Consider the following 15,142-nt stretch of genomic DNA (forward strand, 5'->3'; position numbering starts at 1 on the left):
AAAAAGGAAAAGAAGAAAAGGGAGAAAGAAACTGCTCTCTGCTGTTGGAGGTTTTATTTCTGTGGTTATCAGCTTTAGGACTATAGTTGTGGATTCCCAAACATTCAGTTTTTAAATCATAGGCTGACAGTTGGAATCGGCAGGTGTGAGACAAAAGAAAAGGCTAACAAAAGCAAAGCCACATGCATGGGAATCTGACCTTGAGTTGGTCCAGCAGCAGTGCTGGCCCTTCTGTGCTTTCAGCCTCCTGCCAAAGGCTGTGAGGGAGTCCCTGCCCATAATTTAAAAAACTAAAAATGTTTTGCATCATAATGCAAATGAAATGTTACTCATGAAAACCTGCCCTTTTCCTGTTGGGGGACTCTCAGTATTTCACTGGCCTTGCCGGCTGCCTGGCTCCCCTGCCTCATACCTGGACAAAGGTACTTCGGGCCAGGATGAGGAAAGAGGAACGGGGGGTGAAAGATAACAGACTGGCCCGCTGCTGAGGTGCTTCTTTGGTATAAAATGTGTGTTGCTTGGCTTCCTCCTAGTTAAAAAGAGTCTCTCAAAATACTTACATTAAGGAAGTTCTAATTCATTGGGAAGAATTGTGCCAATTTGAAGAAATACAGGAAAGAATAAAAAGTCAAATTTGGGAAGACTGTGAGGAAGTGAGCAAGTTGAGAATATGGTACGGAGCAAAGTTATTATGATGCTGATAAAATATTTGGAATTGTTTAAACCAAATTAAGGTAAGTTCTGAGATGCTGCAGCAAGGGTCTTTGTGGCTTATTTATCTTGAGGTCAGAGATGTACATGATCATTTTCTACAGTTTCTAAAACTAAGATTTAATAAAGGGCTCAATGAACTTACTGTGTGTCAACGTTTAACTTTGAAAAACATGTTCTTACCAATGGTAGTGGTCTCTCAGGTTGAGGGTTTTTCTTGGTGATGGGACCTAAATTAACTTTTTACTGTGCACCAACTCCCTGACTTAGGGAACCATATGTCATGTACAATTTTCCACGCCTTTTCACTTTTATTTCAGGGTGGATTATGTGGATTCTTTAGGGCGATCCCGGCGCTGTATGAGAAAGGATTTGCCACATCTGCTGGAAATGGATAAAAATCTTCAGGGGAAGCTGTAAGTGTGTGACATGCAAAGCTTTGCCCATGACATGCAGACACGGGGATTGTTTTGTGCGCAAGGCTCTTTTTAGTTAATTATCTTTGGTGCTCTGCTATGAGAGTATTTTTTTAATGTATAAGAATATTAGTGGAAGCCCTTTTTTGGGGTTAGCATACACATACACACATAGTCCACACTCGGAACAACCTGAGTGGTTGATCATCCAGATTGTGTAGCTACTGAAAGGGATGAGTTAGAGCCTATCTGTTTACTTGGAAGGATGTCTGCCTACAGAGTAACAAGTAGAGAATGAGCCCAGACCAAGCAAACAAACAGACCACTGTGGAGAAAGCGTTTAAGAATATACTCTTGGTTATCCCACAGCAGGTGGGGGCAGGGAGGTAGTTAGCTTAACTTTTTGTTTATACACCTTTGCATTTTGAAGTAAGGGCTTTATGGCTAGAATTTTTTCTGTGGTGCCTAAGACACACCTAAGAGCTAACTTGCTAAAACATCCCAGGGAATAAAATTCTAAGCAAGGGCAGATATTATGTGGAAAGTGTTGGGAGAAGCTCCACCTTGTCCACGTCATCCAGGTTCAGGTAGGCCTGGGCTTGGCACAAGGAAGAAAGTGCAGAAGCCCTGAGCCACCTGACGGGACATGAGGTCCTGCACAGGAGACCATCCACAGGAGGCCCGTAGTTCCTCCTGTCTGCCTCTCCTGCCCCCTCCATTCAGCCCAAGACCAGGGTGGGAAGGAAAGTAATTTGTCTGAGTGGTGAGGCAAGATTTCATTATGCTAATGTAACATGTTGCTTGCTTTGATTAAAGAAAGGTGAAATAGTTTTTGCAGGTTCCCAGTGGTATTGTGGGTCAGAAGCCTCTGTAAGGAACTGTCTTCTTCATAACTAGAGTTACTCATCCATGATCGCACTCCTGAACCAAAGCATTGCTGTGTCACAGCTCTTATCTAAGATGGTTTTTGCTCTGTTTTCCTAGTTTCGTTAGTCCTGCAAATGAAAAAACCTTACTATCTGAAGATATGAGAAAAGAACTCCAGCGCCAGCAATGGGAGGAAGAAGAGAGGGAGTCCCTGAGAAGACCAATGGGGCCCGTACATTACGAAGACATTCGTGAAAATGGTATAGTCATCTGGCAGCTTTTTTTTTTTTTTTTTTTTTTTAATTTATTTTTGGCTGCATTGGGTCTTTGTTGCTGTGCACGGGCTTTCTCTAGTTGCGGCGAGCGGGGGCCACTCTTCGTTGCGGTGCACGGGCTTCTCACTGTGGTGGCTTCTCTTGTTGCAGAGCACGGGCTCTAGGCATATGGGCTCAGTAGTTGTGGCACACGGGCTTAGTTGCTCCACGGCATGTGGGATCTTCCCAGACCAGGACTCGAACCTGTGTTCCCTTCATTGGCAGGCAGATTCTTAACCACTGCGCCACCAGGAAAGCCCCCATCTGGCAGCTTTTTAAATCATTTTTTTATCTTGAACAAATGACAAACATAAAAGGAAGTATTCGTAAAGCAGCAGCTCTTATGTGGAAATAAAAGATTCTGCTTTTGGGCTTCCCTGGTGGCGCAGTGGTTGAGAATCTGCCTGCTAATGCAGGGGCCACGGGTTCGAGCCCTGGTCTGGGAAGATCCCACATGCCGCGGAGCGACTGGGCCCGTGAGCCGTAACTACTGAGCCTGTGCGTCTGGAGCCTGTGCTCCACAACAAGAGAGGCCACGATAGTGAGAGGCCCGCGCATCGCAATGAAGAGTGGCCCCCGCTTGCCATGATTAGAGAAAGCCCACACACAGAAACGAAGACCCAACACAGTCAAAAATAAAAAAATAAGTAAATAAATTAAAAAAAAAAAAAGATTCTGCTTTCGGAATTGAAAATACCCCTTTTTTCACTTCATAGCCTAAAAATATTCATATTGGGAGTATCTTCCTAACAGAGGGTCTGTTAATCCGAGTTTGCTCCCCAAGAGAAGTGGAGACAGCCTATGACTAAAACGTTAATGAACATTTGTCACTTGGCAAACAGGATGGAAACAACTTCTAACTTTTTTTTAGCTGCTGCTTAGAAAAAACAAAACAAAATGTGTGAGACATCATTGTGTTCCTTTTTGCTTTGGTGGGAGTTTGGTCTGAATTTAATTCACTGATCTAACCTTTTGGATAATTTTGACTTATTTCAGAGGCCCGGCAACTTGGTGTTGGATACTTTGCCTTTGCCCGAGATAAAGAGTTGAGAAACAAGCAGATGAAAACTTTAGAAATGCTGCGTGAGCAGGTACTAATTAAACTCAGTTGATGTTAAGGATTTGAGCGGTTGGGTTTCCTGTTGTACCGTACTGCAAAAAAATCTAGTAAATAAATTAGAAATTTACATTGCTATTCAGAATACAATTATCGGTTTCATAAAGGTAATTGCGATATTATTTTGGTGTTTCAGACTTTAAGATTATAGTTGTTCAAAAGTAACTTGTATAACTTTGATGTTTTAAACTTGGTTTCAAATATGGCACTTTTGGAGCGGCCTGGGTGAGAAAATAGAAAGTTATTAGAGGGTGGTTAAGGAGTAGGACAGAATTTTCTTGAATGGTAAGCCTTTCAGGATACTCTGTGAACTCTTACTAAACTTCAGAAGACATCAGAGGGCTTGTGTAAGAGGACTTAATGGGTCTTCATGTTGAAGATCTCAAGGATGGCTTCTTAGAGGTGGCATGAAAATCAATTAGTCTATTTTTAGAATAAAATTACTTATTTCATCCTTTTCAACAAATATTGTGAATAGGCTAATAATTTTCTAATTTTCTGTTCTGTTCAGACAACAGATCAGAGAACAAAACGAGAAAATATAAAGGAAAAGAGAAAGGCTATGTTAGAAGCAAGACTTGCCAAACTCCGACAAAAAAAGATGAAAAAGTCTAAAGAGGATGGAGCAGAGGAAGAAGATAGAGGTATATCTTGGCTCGTGTTTCTAAACCTCAAAAGGAAAAATTTTAGTTCAGTTGATGTCTCAATAATAGGACTGGCAATGTGGAAATCAGCCATCTAGTTTTATTCTCTAAGCAAGCAGTGCACCTTGGAGATACTGCCAGGAGCAGGTTTTATAACCAAAGTGGCGTGGAATTACACTCCAAAGAAAATTTCAGGCTGTAGACAAGTGTATTAACAGTACATTGTGTTGTTTCATAGAAGAGCATGGTTTAGTAACTGAGACTTAGGGGTAAAATACCTAAGTAAAATACTTAAAAGGTATTTTAGGATAAAATTTAGTTGTGCACGTACATATTTTAGACCTATTTTCATTTGCTATGGTTGTGGTTTTTGTTGGTTATTATAAAGTAATGTATTTTAAAGAAGACATGCATTCAGAAAGTTAATAAAATAAAGGATTTACAAATATGGGTATAGACAGCTTGCCAAGGGACTGTTGAAATGCTTGGGAGCACCGTTCAGTACTGTGGTCAGACTTGCTCACTGTGGGAGTTATGCTAGACTGGGATAAACTGCCCCAACAGAGACACTGCAGAGACTGGCTCGAACCAGGTGGACGTCTGCTTCTCTAGTTTAACACCTCAGAGGTGGTGGGTGTCCAGGGCAGGTAGTAGCTCTGCCCTGTACGGTCACCTTTTCCCTGGCCTCTTCCTGTCTTAATGCTTCTGCCATTCCATAGAGGGTTCCTCTCACCTGCACGGTCGCTAGCTCCCCAGCACCTGTTCATGATCCAGCCCTGGGGAAGAAGGGGCGGGGAGCCAGCTTCCATTCTAGGAATGTGAGTCAGGATCACACACAACCTACGCATTTACATTCCAATGGCCAGAATCCACGGGCCATCCCCAACTGCAGGGGAGGCTGGGAAATGGCGTCTCTGGCGAGGTGACACATATCTAGCTGAAGCTGGGGGGCACTGTAGTCCCAAAAGGAAGAAGGGGGTGTGGGTGTTAGGGGCACGTAGAAGCTTCTCCAGCTCTCACAGAAGCCTGTGCTAAGCCACGGGCCATTTTCTAATTCTGAACACACTTCAGTTTAGCTTTGGAAGGAGATCAGAACACTTAGGAATTGGAAAATGGTCCATTTAGTTTTGTATAAATGCTGTCTCCCTGTGACATGTTAAACTCTGTTTTGTGTCTCTGTTTTCGCTGTACTCCTGAACATCTGTCATTTCCACAAGATGTGAAGTGCCACCAGTGCTTTTTAAAAATCTGTTTTCTTTTAAAATATGGCCAAAATAGAATAGGCTACAGCCTGTCGCCAGGCTCCAGCTCTTCATCACCCTCAGTCCCCTTGCTTAGTTGGAGACTCTTACTTCAGTTGAGTAATTGGGGGATTTCTGGTCCTTCGATTGTTGGTCAGGGGAAGCAGGGTGGCATAGTGGCAAACAGAGACTTTGAAATCCATCCATTGTGGGTTTGAATCCTGGCCCTTGTTACTGTCCACCTGTGTAGCATTTCTGATCTTAATTTTCCTTATCTATAAAATGGGGATACAGTGGAAATACCAATCCTGACTTTATTAGGGTTATTACAGGGTTAAGTGAACTATTGTTACAAAATACTTAGCCCACTGCCTGGCACATGATAGATGCTCAATAAATACCGGTTATTGCTTGTACTCTCAGGATGAGCATGTTCTATTTAATTTTTTAAAGTAGTTTTAAGCTTTATTATAATGAAGTCTTATTTCCTTGCCAAAAATAGATGGAGATGTTATTGGGCCACTGCCACCAGAACCAGAGGTCACGCCAGCTCCTCATACAGCTGCCCAGAGTAGCAAAGTCGAAGTCATCGTTCAGGAGAGGAAGGATACCCGGCCTGGGGTGCCGCACGTCCGGGAGTGGGACAGAGGAAAAGGTAAGGGGATCAGTTCTCCTGAACAGAGTGTGATTCTGGTGAGTCTTAGTGGTCCTTGGAAGCTTAAGGAATTCTTCACATCCTTGAACTTGTTTCTTCTCAATACCCAGGAGCATTAGACAGTGTGATTATAAAAGACCAGGGTCTACAAGGCATCATGCTTAAAGGATGAGTTTCTTTTTTATTTTAAGAAACACTTGGGGGAAGGTTTCTGAAATTCCCGCTGCCCCCGTGCGGTCTTACAGCTTGGGATGCTGGGTTTTTTTGTTTTTTTGTTTTTAATTTTTGGCTGCTTTGGGTCTTCATTGCTGCGCGGCTCTCTCTAGTTGCAGTGAGCGGGGGTACTCTTCATTGCGGTGTATGGGCTTCTCATTGCGGTGGCTTCTCTTGTTGCGGAGCATGGGCTCTAGGCATGCTGGCTTCAGTAGGTGTGGCGCGCGGGCTCAGTAGTTGTGGCTCGCGGGATTTAGAGCGCAGGCTCAGTAGTTGTGGCGCACGGGCTTAGTTGCTCCGCGGCATGTGGGATCTTCCCGGACCAGGGCTCGAACCTGTGTCCCCTGCATTGGCAGGCGGATTCTTAACCACTGCGCCACCAGGGAAGCCCCTGGGATGCTGTTTTTCAGGAACCGTTTTTTAAAACCTTATGATGGTTTGGTACTTTCATGTATTCTGTGTTTTTAGCAGTCTCTTTTATGTTCAGTTGAAAACAGTCTGTGTCCCAGTGTATTAACTTGGATTCACATATGGTCCCATTGGGTTATGCAGAATTGTCTGTAAATTTTTTCTGTAAATACACCATGGTCCCTACAGCAGCCTCTCTTTGGGAGAAGACTCTGGTTTATGTCTTTTTGAAAAAGATCATTTCAGTGGTACATTAGCATGAATTGTTGGAACTGATGAGATCCACAACTAAAGTAAAAGATATGCAGATGGGTGAGTGCCTTTGGTTAGTGCTACTGTTAGAAATAGAGGTGGAATACCAAGATAAATCTGGACAGGTGCCTTTTGTGTCTTCTAAAACTCAATAAAAGACAAAACTTGTGTTTTGCTATGAAGTACCTGTAACATCATGTCAAGCAAATGATCTAAGTGCTTGATTTTTTATGTTTGTCTCTCACATGTAATTTTAGTACTTTTTTGGCATTGTCTCCAGAGCCTGCCAGCCTTCTTTCTCCACAGAACCTTCCTTGAACCTTTCTCCACATGGAAGTTCTCACTCCTTTTTCTTAGCCTGGTTCCTTATCCTTTGTAGGCATTGCATATACCTTGTATTATAATTTTGTTATTACTGTCCTTGTTCTCCAGAGAATTTAAGGTGGCTTTTAAGAAATATATACAATAATTAAAAAGTACTAACAATAAACATTCAATGATTCAATAGTCAGTTCTAATAATGCTCTTTCTTATTTTTACTAGACTTTTCCTTTGGGTATTGGTTGAAGAGGCAATCAGATCTCCGGGCTGAGAGAGACCCTGAGTTTGCCCCACCATCGAATTACTTTGTGGACCAAAAAAGAACTGGTTCTCTGCGTAGCCAGGCATGGAACAGACCTGCACCTGCACAGAGTGACCCGGGGCAGCACTTTGGCCAGAGCCATGACCTTGGCTCTTCACATACATCATCCACTCCAGCCCGCAGCGGCCCACCACAAGCCCAGGCGGTCACTTTTGAAACTCTGGATGATATGATTTCATATTATAAACAAGTGACATGAACTTAAAAACACTATAACTTGGGTCTGTACTGTTGATGGTGCCTTCCTCTCCCAGAGCAGAGAAAATAACTTAACTTTAGGGACTGAATTGTAACTTTCTCTTCCTGTCTTTTCCCTAAGATCCAGACTTCAGGCTGTATTTGTCAGCAGGGAAGAAAGTGAATGGTACTGTGGGAACTCTGGCCACTTTGCTCTTCATTTCATTCTAATTGGTATGGAGATACCAGTTCATCTGGATTTACATGTGAGCTGAGGTAGAGTAAACATACTCTAATACTTGATACTAAGGAGTTTGTAATCCTGTCTGCTTCATACCCACTCCCATGACTTATTCAGATTTAAGGGTTCCACTCCTTTCCTTTTGCCAGTACTAGCTTGTAGATGTCTTTGTTCCAAGCATTCAGCTTCCAGGTCATTTGGTGGAGCATCTGTCAGGAAGAATTTTAGCCTGTCAAATGATGGCACATGAGGGTACACTGGGAGGCAAAGTGATCTAGTCTCCAGGAGGACCCTGACACTGATGGAGAATTAAGCATATCATTTGAAATGATCAAGAAGACCAGGGAGGACTTCACAGTCCAGAAAGGTAGACATTGACGTCACTTGCTCTTATTATCACCCCTTCTCGAGTGGCAATTATCACAGCCACCCATAGTGGGCGTTCATTAAGTGTGTACTGAGTGACGGGCACATGTGGAGGTTGCTGGGCATGATAAGAGCAAGAGATGCTCCTTAGCCACCAGGGTTGGTTTTTCATCTCTGCCTGCCTCCCTGGTTCTCCCGCTCTGGGCCCTGATCTCTCTCGGGAGCTGAGTCACCTTCACCTCAGCCTGGGTAGGATGGACTTGCGCTGGAGTGAGGGACAGCAAGATCCTTTTGTCTTTACTAACAACAAGTGGGTGAGCGGAGCTCCAGAAGGACTTCTGTGCCTGAGTACCATTCCCGTCCTCTACTACTACAGCTCAGTGTCCTCTTCACAGCTGCAGACAAGCAGTAGAAGTTGACCACCAGGTCCACAGGGCTGTTAACAGCTGCCTCCCAGGCCAGTGAGTCTTGTAAGAAGGTGCTAGAGCAGGTCCTCAAAGCGCCTGCTGGAGCCCGTGGTCTCTGTTCCCACAGCACAGTGGTGTTGATGGGAGCACCCCCGTTCTCATTGTGTTTTGTTTTTTTTTTTGGCCACGAGGCATGTGGGATCTTAGCTCCCCGACCAGGGAATGAACCTGCACCCCCTGCCTTGGAAGGCAAAGTCTTAACCACCGGACCGCCAGGGAAGTCCCCGTTCTCATTGTGGATTGCACGCTGGAGCACAGAGAGGGTCAGTGATTCGTCACGTGATATCTAAGTGGCAGGTTGTTTAGGTGCATGTTTGCTTCAGACTCATGTTTTCTTCAGCACCCTCTGCTCTCAGTCTGCCCAAGTATTGAGCAGTAATAGACAAAATTCCAAATTCTTGCAAACTTAACCTCTGAAGTCCAGATCAAGGGTGGAGTTGCAAGACCTATTAAATGGTCATTTTGTCAGCCTGATCAGGCAAATACCTCTTCTAACAAAAATGAAAACCAACTGGCCCAGCTGCCTTTTCCTGCAGAAATTGACAAACTCATCCTAAAATTCATATGGAATTGTAAGGGACCGAGAATATCAAATATTCAAAACAATTTTGAATAAGAACAAAGTTGGGGGACTCTCTTCCTGATTTCAAGACTTACTACAAAGCTACAGGGATCAGAACAATGTGGTACTGGACTTCTCTGGTGGCACAGTGGTTAAGAATCTGCCTGCCAATGCAGGGGACATGGGTTTGAGCCCTGATCCGGGAAGATCCCACATGCCGCGGAGCAACTAAGCCTGTGCGCCACAACTACTGAGCCTGCACTCTAGAGCCCGGGCCCCTAGAGCCTGTGGTCTGCAACAAGAGAAGCCACCACAATGAGAACCCTGCACACCACAACTAGAGAAAGCTCGCGTGCAGCAACGAAGACCTAACGCAGCCAAAAATATATAAATAAATAAATATATAAAAAACAAAAAAACAATGTGGTACTGACATATTGATAAATCACTGAAACAGAGTTGAGAGTCCAGAAATAAACCCATACGTCTATGGTCACTTAATTTTTTGACAGTGGTGCCAAAATCATCCAGTAGGGAAAGAACAGTCTTCTACAGATGGTTCTGGGACAGCTGACTTGCCACATGCAAAACAATGGACTTGGACCCATACCTCTCACCACATAAAAAACAAAAGCACCTCAAAATCGACCAAAGGCTTAAATGTAAAACTGTAAAACCAACTGAAACAGCTTGTAGGACAAAAGGAGAGGAGACAAAAAGAAAAATTGGAATACTAAAAGGAAAAAACAATTATTAGATATCCTAGAATCATAAGGAAAAATAGAAGAAAAGAGAAGGTGAATAATAAGAGAAAGATGGGAAGAGGGTGTGTTTATAAGGTAGAGCAGAAGGTCTCGAGAGGCATAGTGTAGAGAAGGGATGGGAAGACTAGGCAGGCAGCAACAAGCGCATGAGTATAGGAGGCAGTGGTCACGGAAGGGGCCCCCAAATAACCTTTTGTCCTTGCCCAGGGCACCCACGGTGGACGGCAGAGCAGTTTGTGCACGTTGGCTCAGGGTCACTGTCGACTAATAACTGTAAGTTGGATATTCTCTAGGATTTCAAAGACTGTATAAGCCTCTTTCTAATCCCATTTTAACAGCATATATTGAGTGTTTTGTGAGCCCAGTTGTTTTAACCTCTTCCATTTCAGACTCGGGGGTCCTTCAGCGTTAACACAATTCCAGTTTTACCATTTCTTGTGGGCCAGTTTTGTAGGAGTGTGTCCAGCAGATGGCACTGGAGTTCTTAGGCTGCAGACCCGTGCTCTGGTAGCACTGCCCGGTAGAAATGAGGTGTAAGCTGTGTGTGTCAGTTTCAGTTTTCTAGGAACCACATTTAAAAAGGGAAATTAATTTTGGGGTATACAGTCATCCCTCTGTATGTGCCAGGACCTGCCATGAAAACCAAAATCCGTGGATGCTCAAGTTCCACAGGCGGCCCTCTGGACCCACAGTTCTGTATCTGTGGTTTCAACCAACGGTGGATCCTCTAGTGCTGTGGTAGTATTGAAAGATACGCGCATAAGTGGACCCTCACAGTTCAGACCCATGTTGTTCAAGGGTCAACTCTATTTAATCCAGTATATCCAAAGTATTTCAACATTTAATCAATATACAAAACGTTTAATGGGATATTTTGCATTTCTTTTCACACCAAGTCTTCAAAATCCACTGTGTATCCAACAGCCCATCTTAATTCAGATGCTAAATTTTCATCAGGAATACTTGATCTGTATTTAGATTTCATAAAATAAACATTTGAAAGTAGATTCACATACCCAGGTTCGTCCAAACGTACTTAAAACATTTAAGAGTTTGCCAGTAACTGAACTGATTATCAAGTTTTAAATTTAATAAAATGTAGTTCCTTAGTCATACGACGCCACATTTCAGATGCTCAAAGGACACAGGTCTAGCGCTACTGAATGCACAGCACAACTCTCAATGATCTGTGTTTGCGTGTTTTGTGGTCTGGCTATCCATAACTCTCCTGGTAGTAACTAAAGGGCTGGCAAACACATCTCTTCCAAGCATACATTAAGCACTCACGCTACTCCTATGGCTTGTTTGACTTGGGTGCCAGGAGTGCTGAAATCTTCTATCAGAAAGCATGACCACACCTCGTTCGTGGCACTGTGGAGCTAAGCGAAATGTTTTGGATCAGAAATTGCTTTGAATTATTTGTTTTCATTGTAACCTTTTCTCCAGGCCTTTGTTTTGATACAGTTCGTTTGAATTGGCTAAATAAATCATTTTGTTTGCTTGCACAATTCCCAAAGGAGAAACTTTAAATCCATATACATGAGACTCCTGCTATGTTTAGCCGCGTGCATTTGCTGAAGACTTGTGGGATAATTTATTTCCTCTTAAAGCCATAGTGCAGCCTGGGAGATGGCTATCAGCTGACCTTTTTGTGACACACAGATGAGGCAGTAGAATTTAGAATTTGGAATGGACGTGGGTACTGGTCTTTACAGTTAATACAACACAGAGTAGCCACGCCATATGTGTTTAATTTTTTTTCAGCCAGTAAATTGAACTGTCAGTTATACGTCAAGCAGTTCCTGTAAAAAACTATATGGCTAAGGTAAGTCATGATAATTGAAAAGAATTTGTTAACCTGCTGAAAACCATGAGAGAAAATGAAACTCCCCTGGTCCTGGCCCCTGCCCTGCTGGCTGGTAGGTGGTGAGGCATTTGCTGGTGTGGACCTGGACGTTGGCTTAACGTCAGAGCATGTGTGGGGGGCGGGGCAGAGTGGGGAGAATGGTGGGATGGTGTAGATCATTGTCTAGGAAGATGGGAAAACCAGAACAATCAAAAGAATCAGGTTGTTTTAGTGAAAACCTGTCACCCAGGCCGAGTATTGATCTTCTGTTACCGTTTCTCGGTAAATCCCAGCTGTTCGTGTAACCATGCCCAGTAAATGTACGTCTGTGCGGTGACAGGAGTGGTCACAAATACTACTTGTTTTCTACCCTCCATTTAAACAGCATCTTTCCCCACTACATTTCTAACTGCCATGTTCTCTAACTCTAAGCTTACCTGCTCGGTTGTGGTTTTGCCTGGTTGTAAAAACCTTCCCTGGGGTATGATGTGTTCTGTTTCTATTTGGTCGTTATCAGCAAGTAAGCTTCCCTGAGCTTGAACACGGGTGTAGCTCTTGACCTCTCAGTCTCCACACCACTCCTCTCTGCACAGACAGTCTCGGTTGTTCAAGGTTGATATGGAAACCAGGAAATACAAGAATGGGCCCTGCTCCCAGCCCAGGTCTCCCAGGTCACAAGCCTGTCTGAGAACATGCTGCTTTCTTTTCAGGGACCCTTGTTGATTGTCTTCTTTCCTAAAGTGTCATCTTTACCTTAAAACTGAAAGACTTTGTATCTCTGCTTCCAATTATGATCAGCATAGGTGTTTATGGGATGTGTAATCAATGTAGACCTACCATCTGTGTGTTTTTTTTTAATATTTCTCAAAACTGAGCTCAAGTTATTTTTTGCTGCCTAATAAATACTTCATATTAATCTGCATTGTTGTCAAACAGTTCCTCAGTTGTTGGCTGGCTACGTTATTTCACTGTTAGGAAAGAAGTGGCTATAAGCGTCTTTTTGTTTGGTTTGACCACATTTGAAGAACTATCTTCCCTCCTCCTTTTAAAACTGTTCCCTGGGCATTACTTTCAGAACTAATATCACTGGGTCAAAAGCATTGATCATTTTTTTGTCTCTCGATGGGTCTTGCCGGGAGACTCATCTTAATGGCCCTTTGGTGCCACAGTGGATCCCCCTGGTGGAGGATGCAGGTGGTTTGCAAGTGGATTCAACTCGAGGAAGAGCGGTGACTGAGGTTGCAGTCTCGAGAGCAAACCTTGCTGGGCAGCAGGCAGTTAAGCTTGATCGTATGCACGTGACGTCCCTCTCCTTCCTCTCAGATCCACTTCTCTCCATAGCTCAGCCCTTCTTCCTCTCATCTGCTAGAGAATTCAAGCATCTGTCCAGAACGTTCTTTATATATTGAATGGAGAGGACAGCGTCTATTAGTTTTTCTAATTCCATTTCCACCTCTTTCGTGCATGAGGTGCGGGCTTGTTCTCTTGCCTGTCCCAGCCTGAAGCTGCGCTTACTCACAGATGGCAGTCACACGGTTACATCTGGCCTGCTCACTGTCCTTACCAGAAGCATTCTGGTTAAAACCAGAGAGAGGGCTTCCCTGGTGGCGCAGTGGTTGAGAGTCCGCCTGCCGATGCAGGGAACACGGGTTCGTGCCCCGGTCCGGGAAGATCCCACATGCCTCGGAGCGGCTGGGCCCGTGAGCCATGGCCACTGAGCCTGCGCGTCTGGAGCCTGTGCTCCGCAACGGGAGAGGCCACAACAGTGAGAGGCCCGTGTTCCACAAAAAAAAAAAAAAAACAAAAACAAAAAAAAAAACAGAGCCAGAGACTAGAGAAAATAGCAAAGAAAATCAGGACCAGATTACTTGAGGGAGCAAGGTTTAATTTTGGTTTTAAATATACAGCTGGATACAACTTCTACCCAAAAATGGATTCTTGAATCAGTGCCAGTACGAGAAGGAAGTATGCCCTTTTCTCTTTTTCAAAGCCATGCCTGAATTTCCCCCTCAGCTTCCTTCTTTGTTGGGTGCCCTTGATTTTCCCAAAGCCTGTTCAGAACTTTCCCACTTTTCACCCTTGTTCTGCTTGCGCCCCACGGTGTACCCCAGGGAGTTTGCTGGGTCTGTGCCTTTTGAAGTACTCTTTCAGGTGCATGGGTTGGAAATTGCTTTTTTACTGTAGGCAGAAATTGGGGTGCTGTGGGTACAGCTCTCCTCCTTGGCTAATCCCACTGCAGTCGTATTTCTCACACTCCTGCTCACCCCCCTGCTGGCCCCTGGGAGGAGCACCCTACCATATAGATGCCACCTCTGCTAGCAGTCCTGTGGTTTCCCATCTGCAAGATGAAGTCAGGGTTCAGCGGTTTACACCAGCTCCTCTCAGCAGGCTGCTGCCCACCCCTCCCACACATCCCCCTGCCCCCCAAGTAACCTGTAGCATCCTCAAGTTACTTGTAGCTCCCCAAACTTGCCAGGCTATTTAGAGCCTCCAACCTGAACAAGCGCTGTTCTCATCACCTGGAGTGCTCCTCCTGTCCTTGTTCACTAGTCACCTACTTCTGAACCAGTTTCTGTCATTTCCATTGCACAGCCTTCTTCAACCACTTCAAATGATTATCTTTTTCTGCTTAACATTCATTGAGCACTTACCTCTGCTAGGCGTTGTGCCAACCCTTAACACATATGCCCTCATATAATCCTCACAGTCCTGGGAGGCAGGACCTAGTGTCCACAAGTGCCAGGCTCAAGGTCACATGGCCTGAGTTCTTAGCCTCCCGGTGACACTGCCTTTTCTGGATTTCCCTCTGCCTGGCAGAGAGCACTCAGACTTGTCATAGTAGCCTGTGTGTGTGTGTGCACTCCTCCCCTCATCTCTGTCCTGCCCCTAAGAGGAGACAGCCCGCAAAACTCTGAAGATGTTGGAATGAGGATCGTCATTTTTCATATCCTTTATAAAGTTCTTCCATGCTCTTTATTTCTTTGTGGGAATTGTTAATTGAAACTTTGTTTATAGCCATCTACATGGGCCTATTGGGCTATTTGTTGGATTTTCATGCTATAACTATTTTTCACCTTCTGGCATGTGGCAGCTTACTTGGTGTCTTACTTAGTGTCATGGAGGCTGTAAAAGGGGGAGAAGACGTGATGCTTGCCCTCTGTTTGCAGAGACCACATGAGATGCAACTAGCAATTAATGACGATACATTGAGTCCTTGCACTGAGTATATGATTACATA

General features: G+C 44.2%; 1 protein-coding gene across 1 annotated transcript in view; it reads left to right on the forward strand.

Moving 5' to 3' along the window:
* The window catches only part of CCDC174 (coiled-coil domain containing 174), a 29,190-nt gene extending 16,366 nt beyond the window's left edge, over positions 1 to 12,824 (forward strand). The window contains exons 6-11 of the mRNA XM_082638956.1: positions 1,032 to 1,127; positions 2,112 to 2,254; positions 3,305 to 3,399; positions 3,937 to 4,069; positions 5,813 to 5,965; positions 7,382 to 12,824. Coding sequence (XP_082495082.1) covers positions 1,032 to 1,127; positions 2,112 to 2,254; positions 3,305 to 3,399; positions 3,937 to 4,069; positions 5,813 to 5,965; positions 7,382 to 7,680 — 919 coding nt within the window. The 3' untranslated portion in view covers positions 7,681 to 12,824. The remainder of the gene's footprint in view (positions 1 to 1,031; positions 1,128 to 2,111; positions 2,255 to 3,304; positions 3,400 to 3,936; positions 4,070 to 5,812; positions 5,966 to 7,381) is intronic.
* Positions 12,825 to 15,142: the final 2,318 nt, after the last annotated feature.

The sequence above is a fragment of the Mesoplodon mirus genome (assembly GCF_964341445.2).
Source record: "Mesoplodon mirus genome assembly, chromosome: 12".
NCBI classification, from domain to species: Eukaryota; Metazoa; Chordata; class Mammalia; order Artiodactyla; family Ziphiidae; genus Mesoplodon; species Mesoplodon mirus.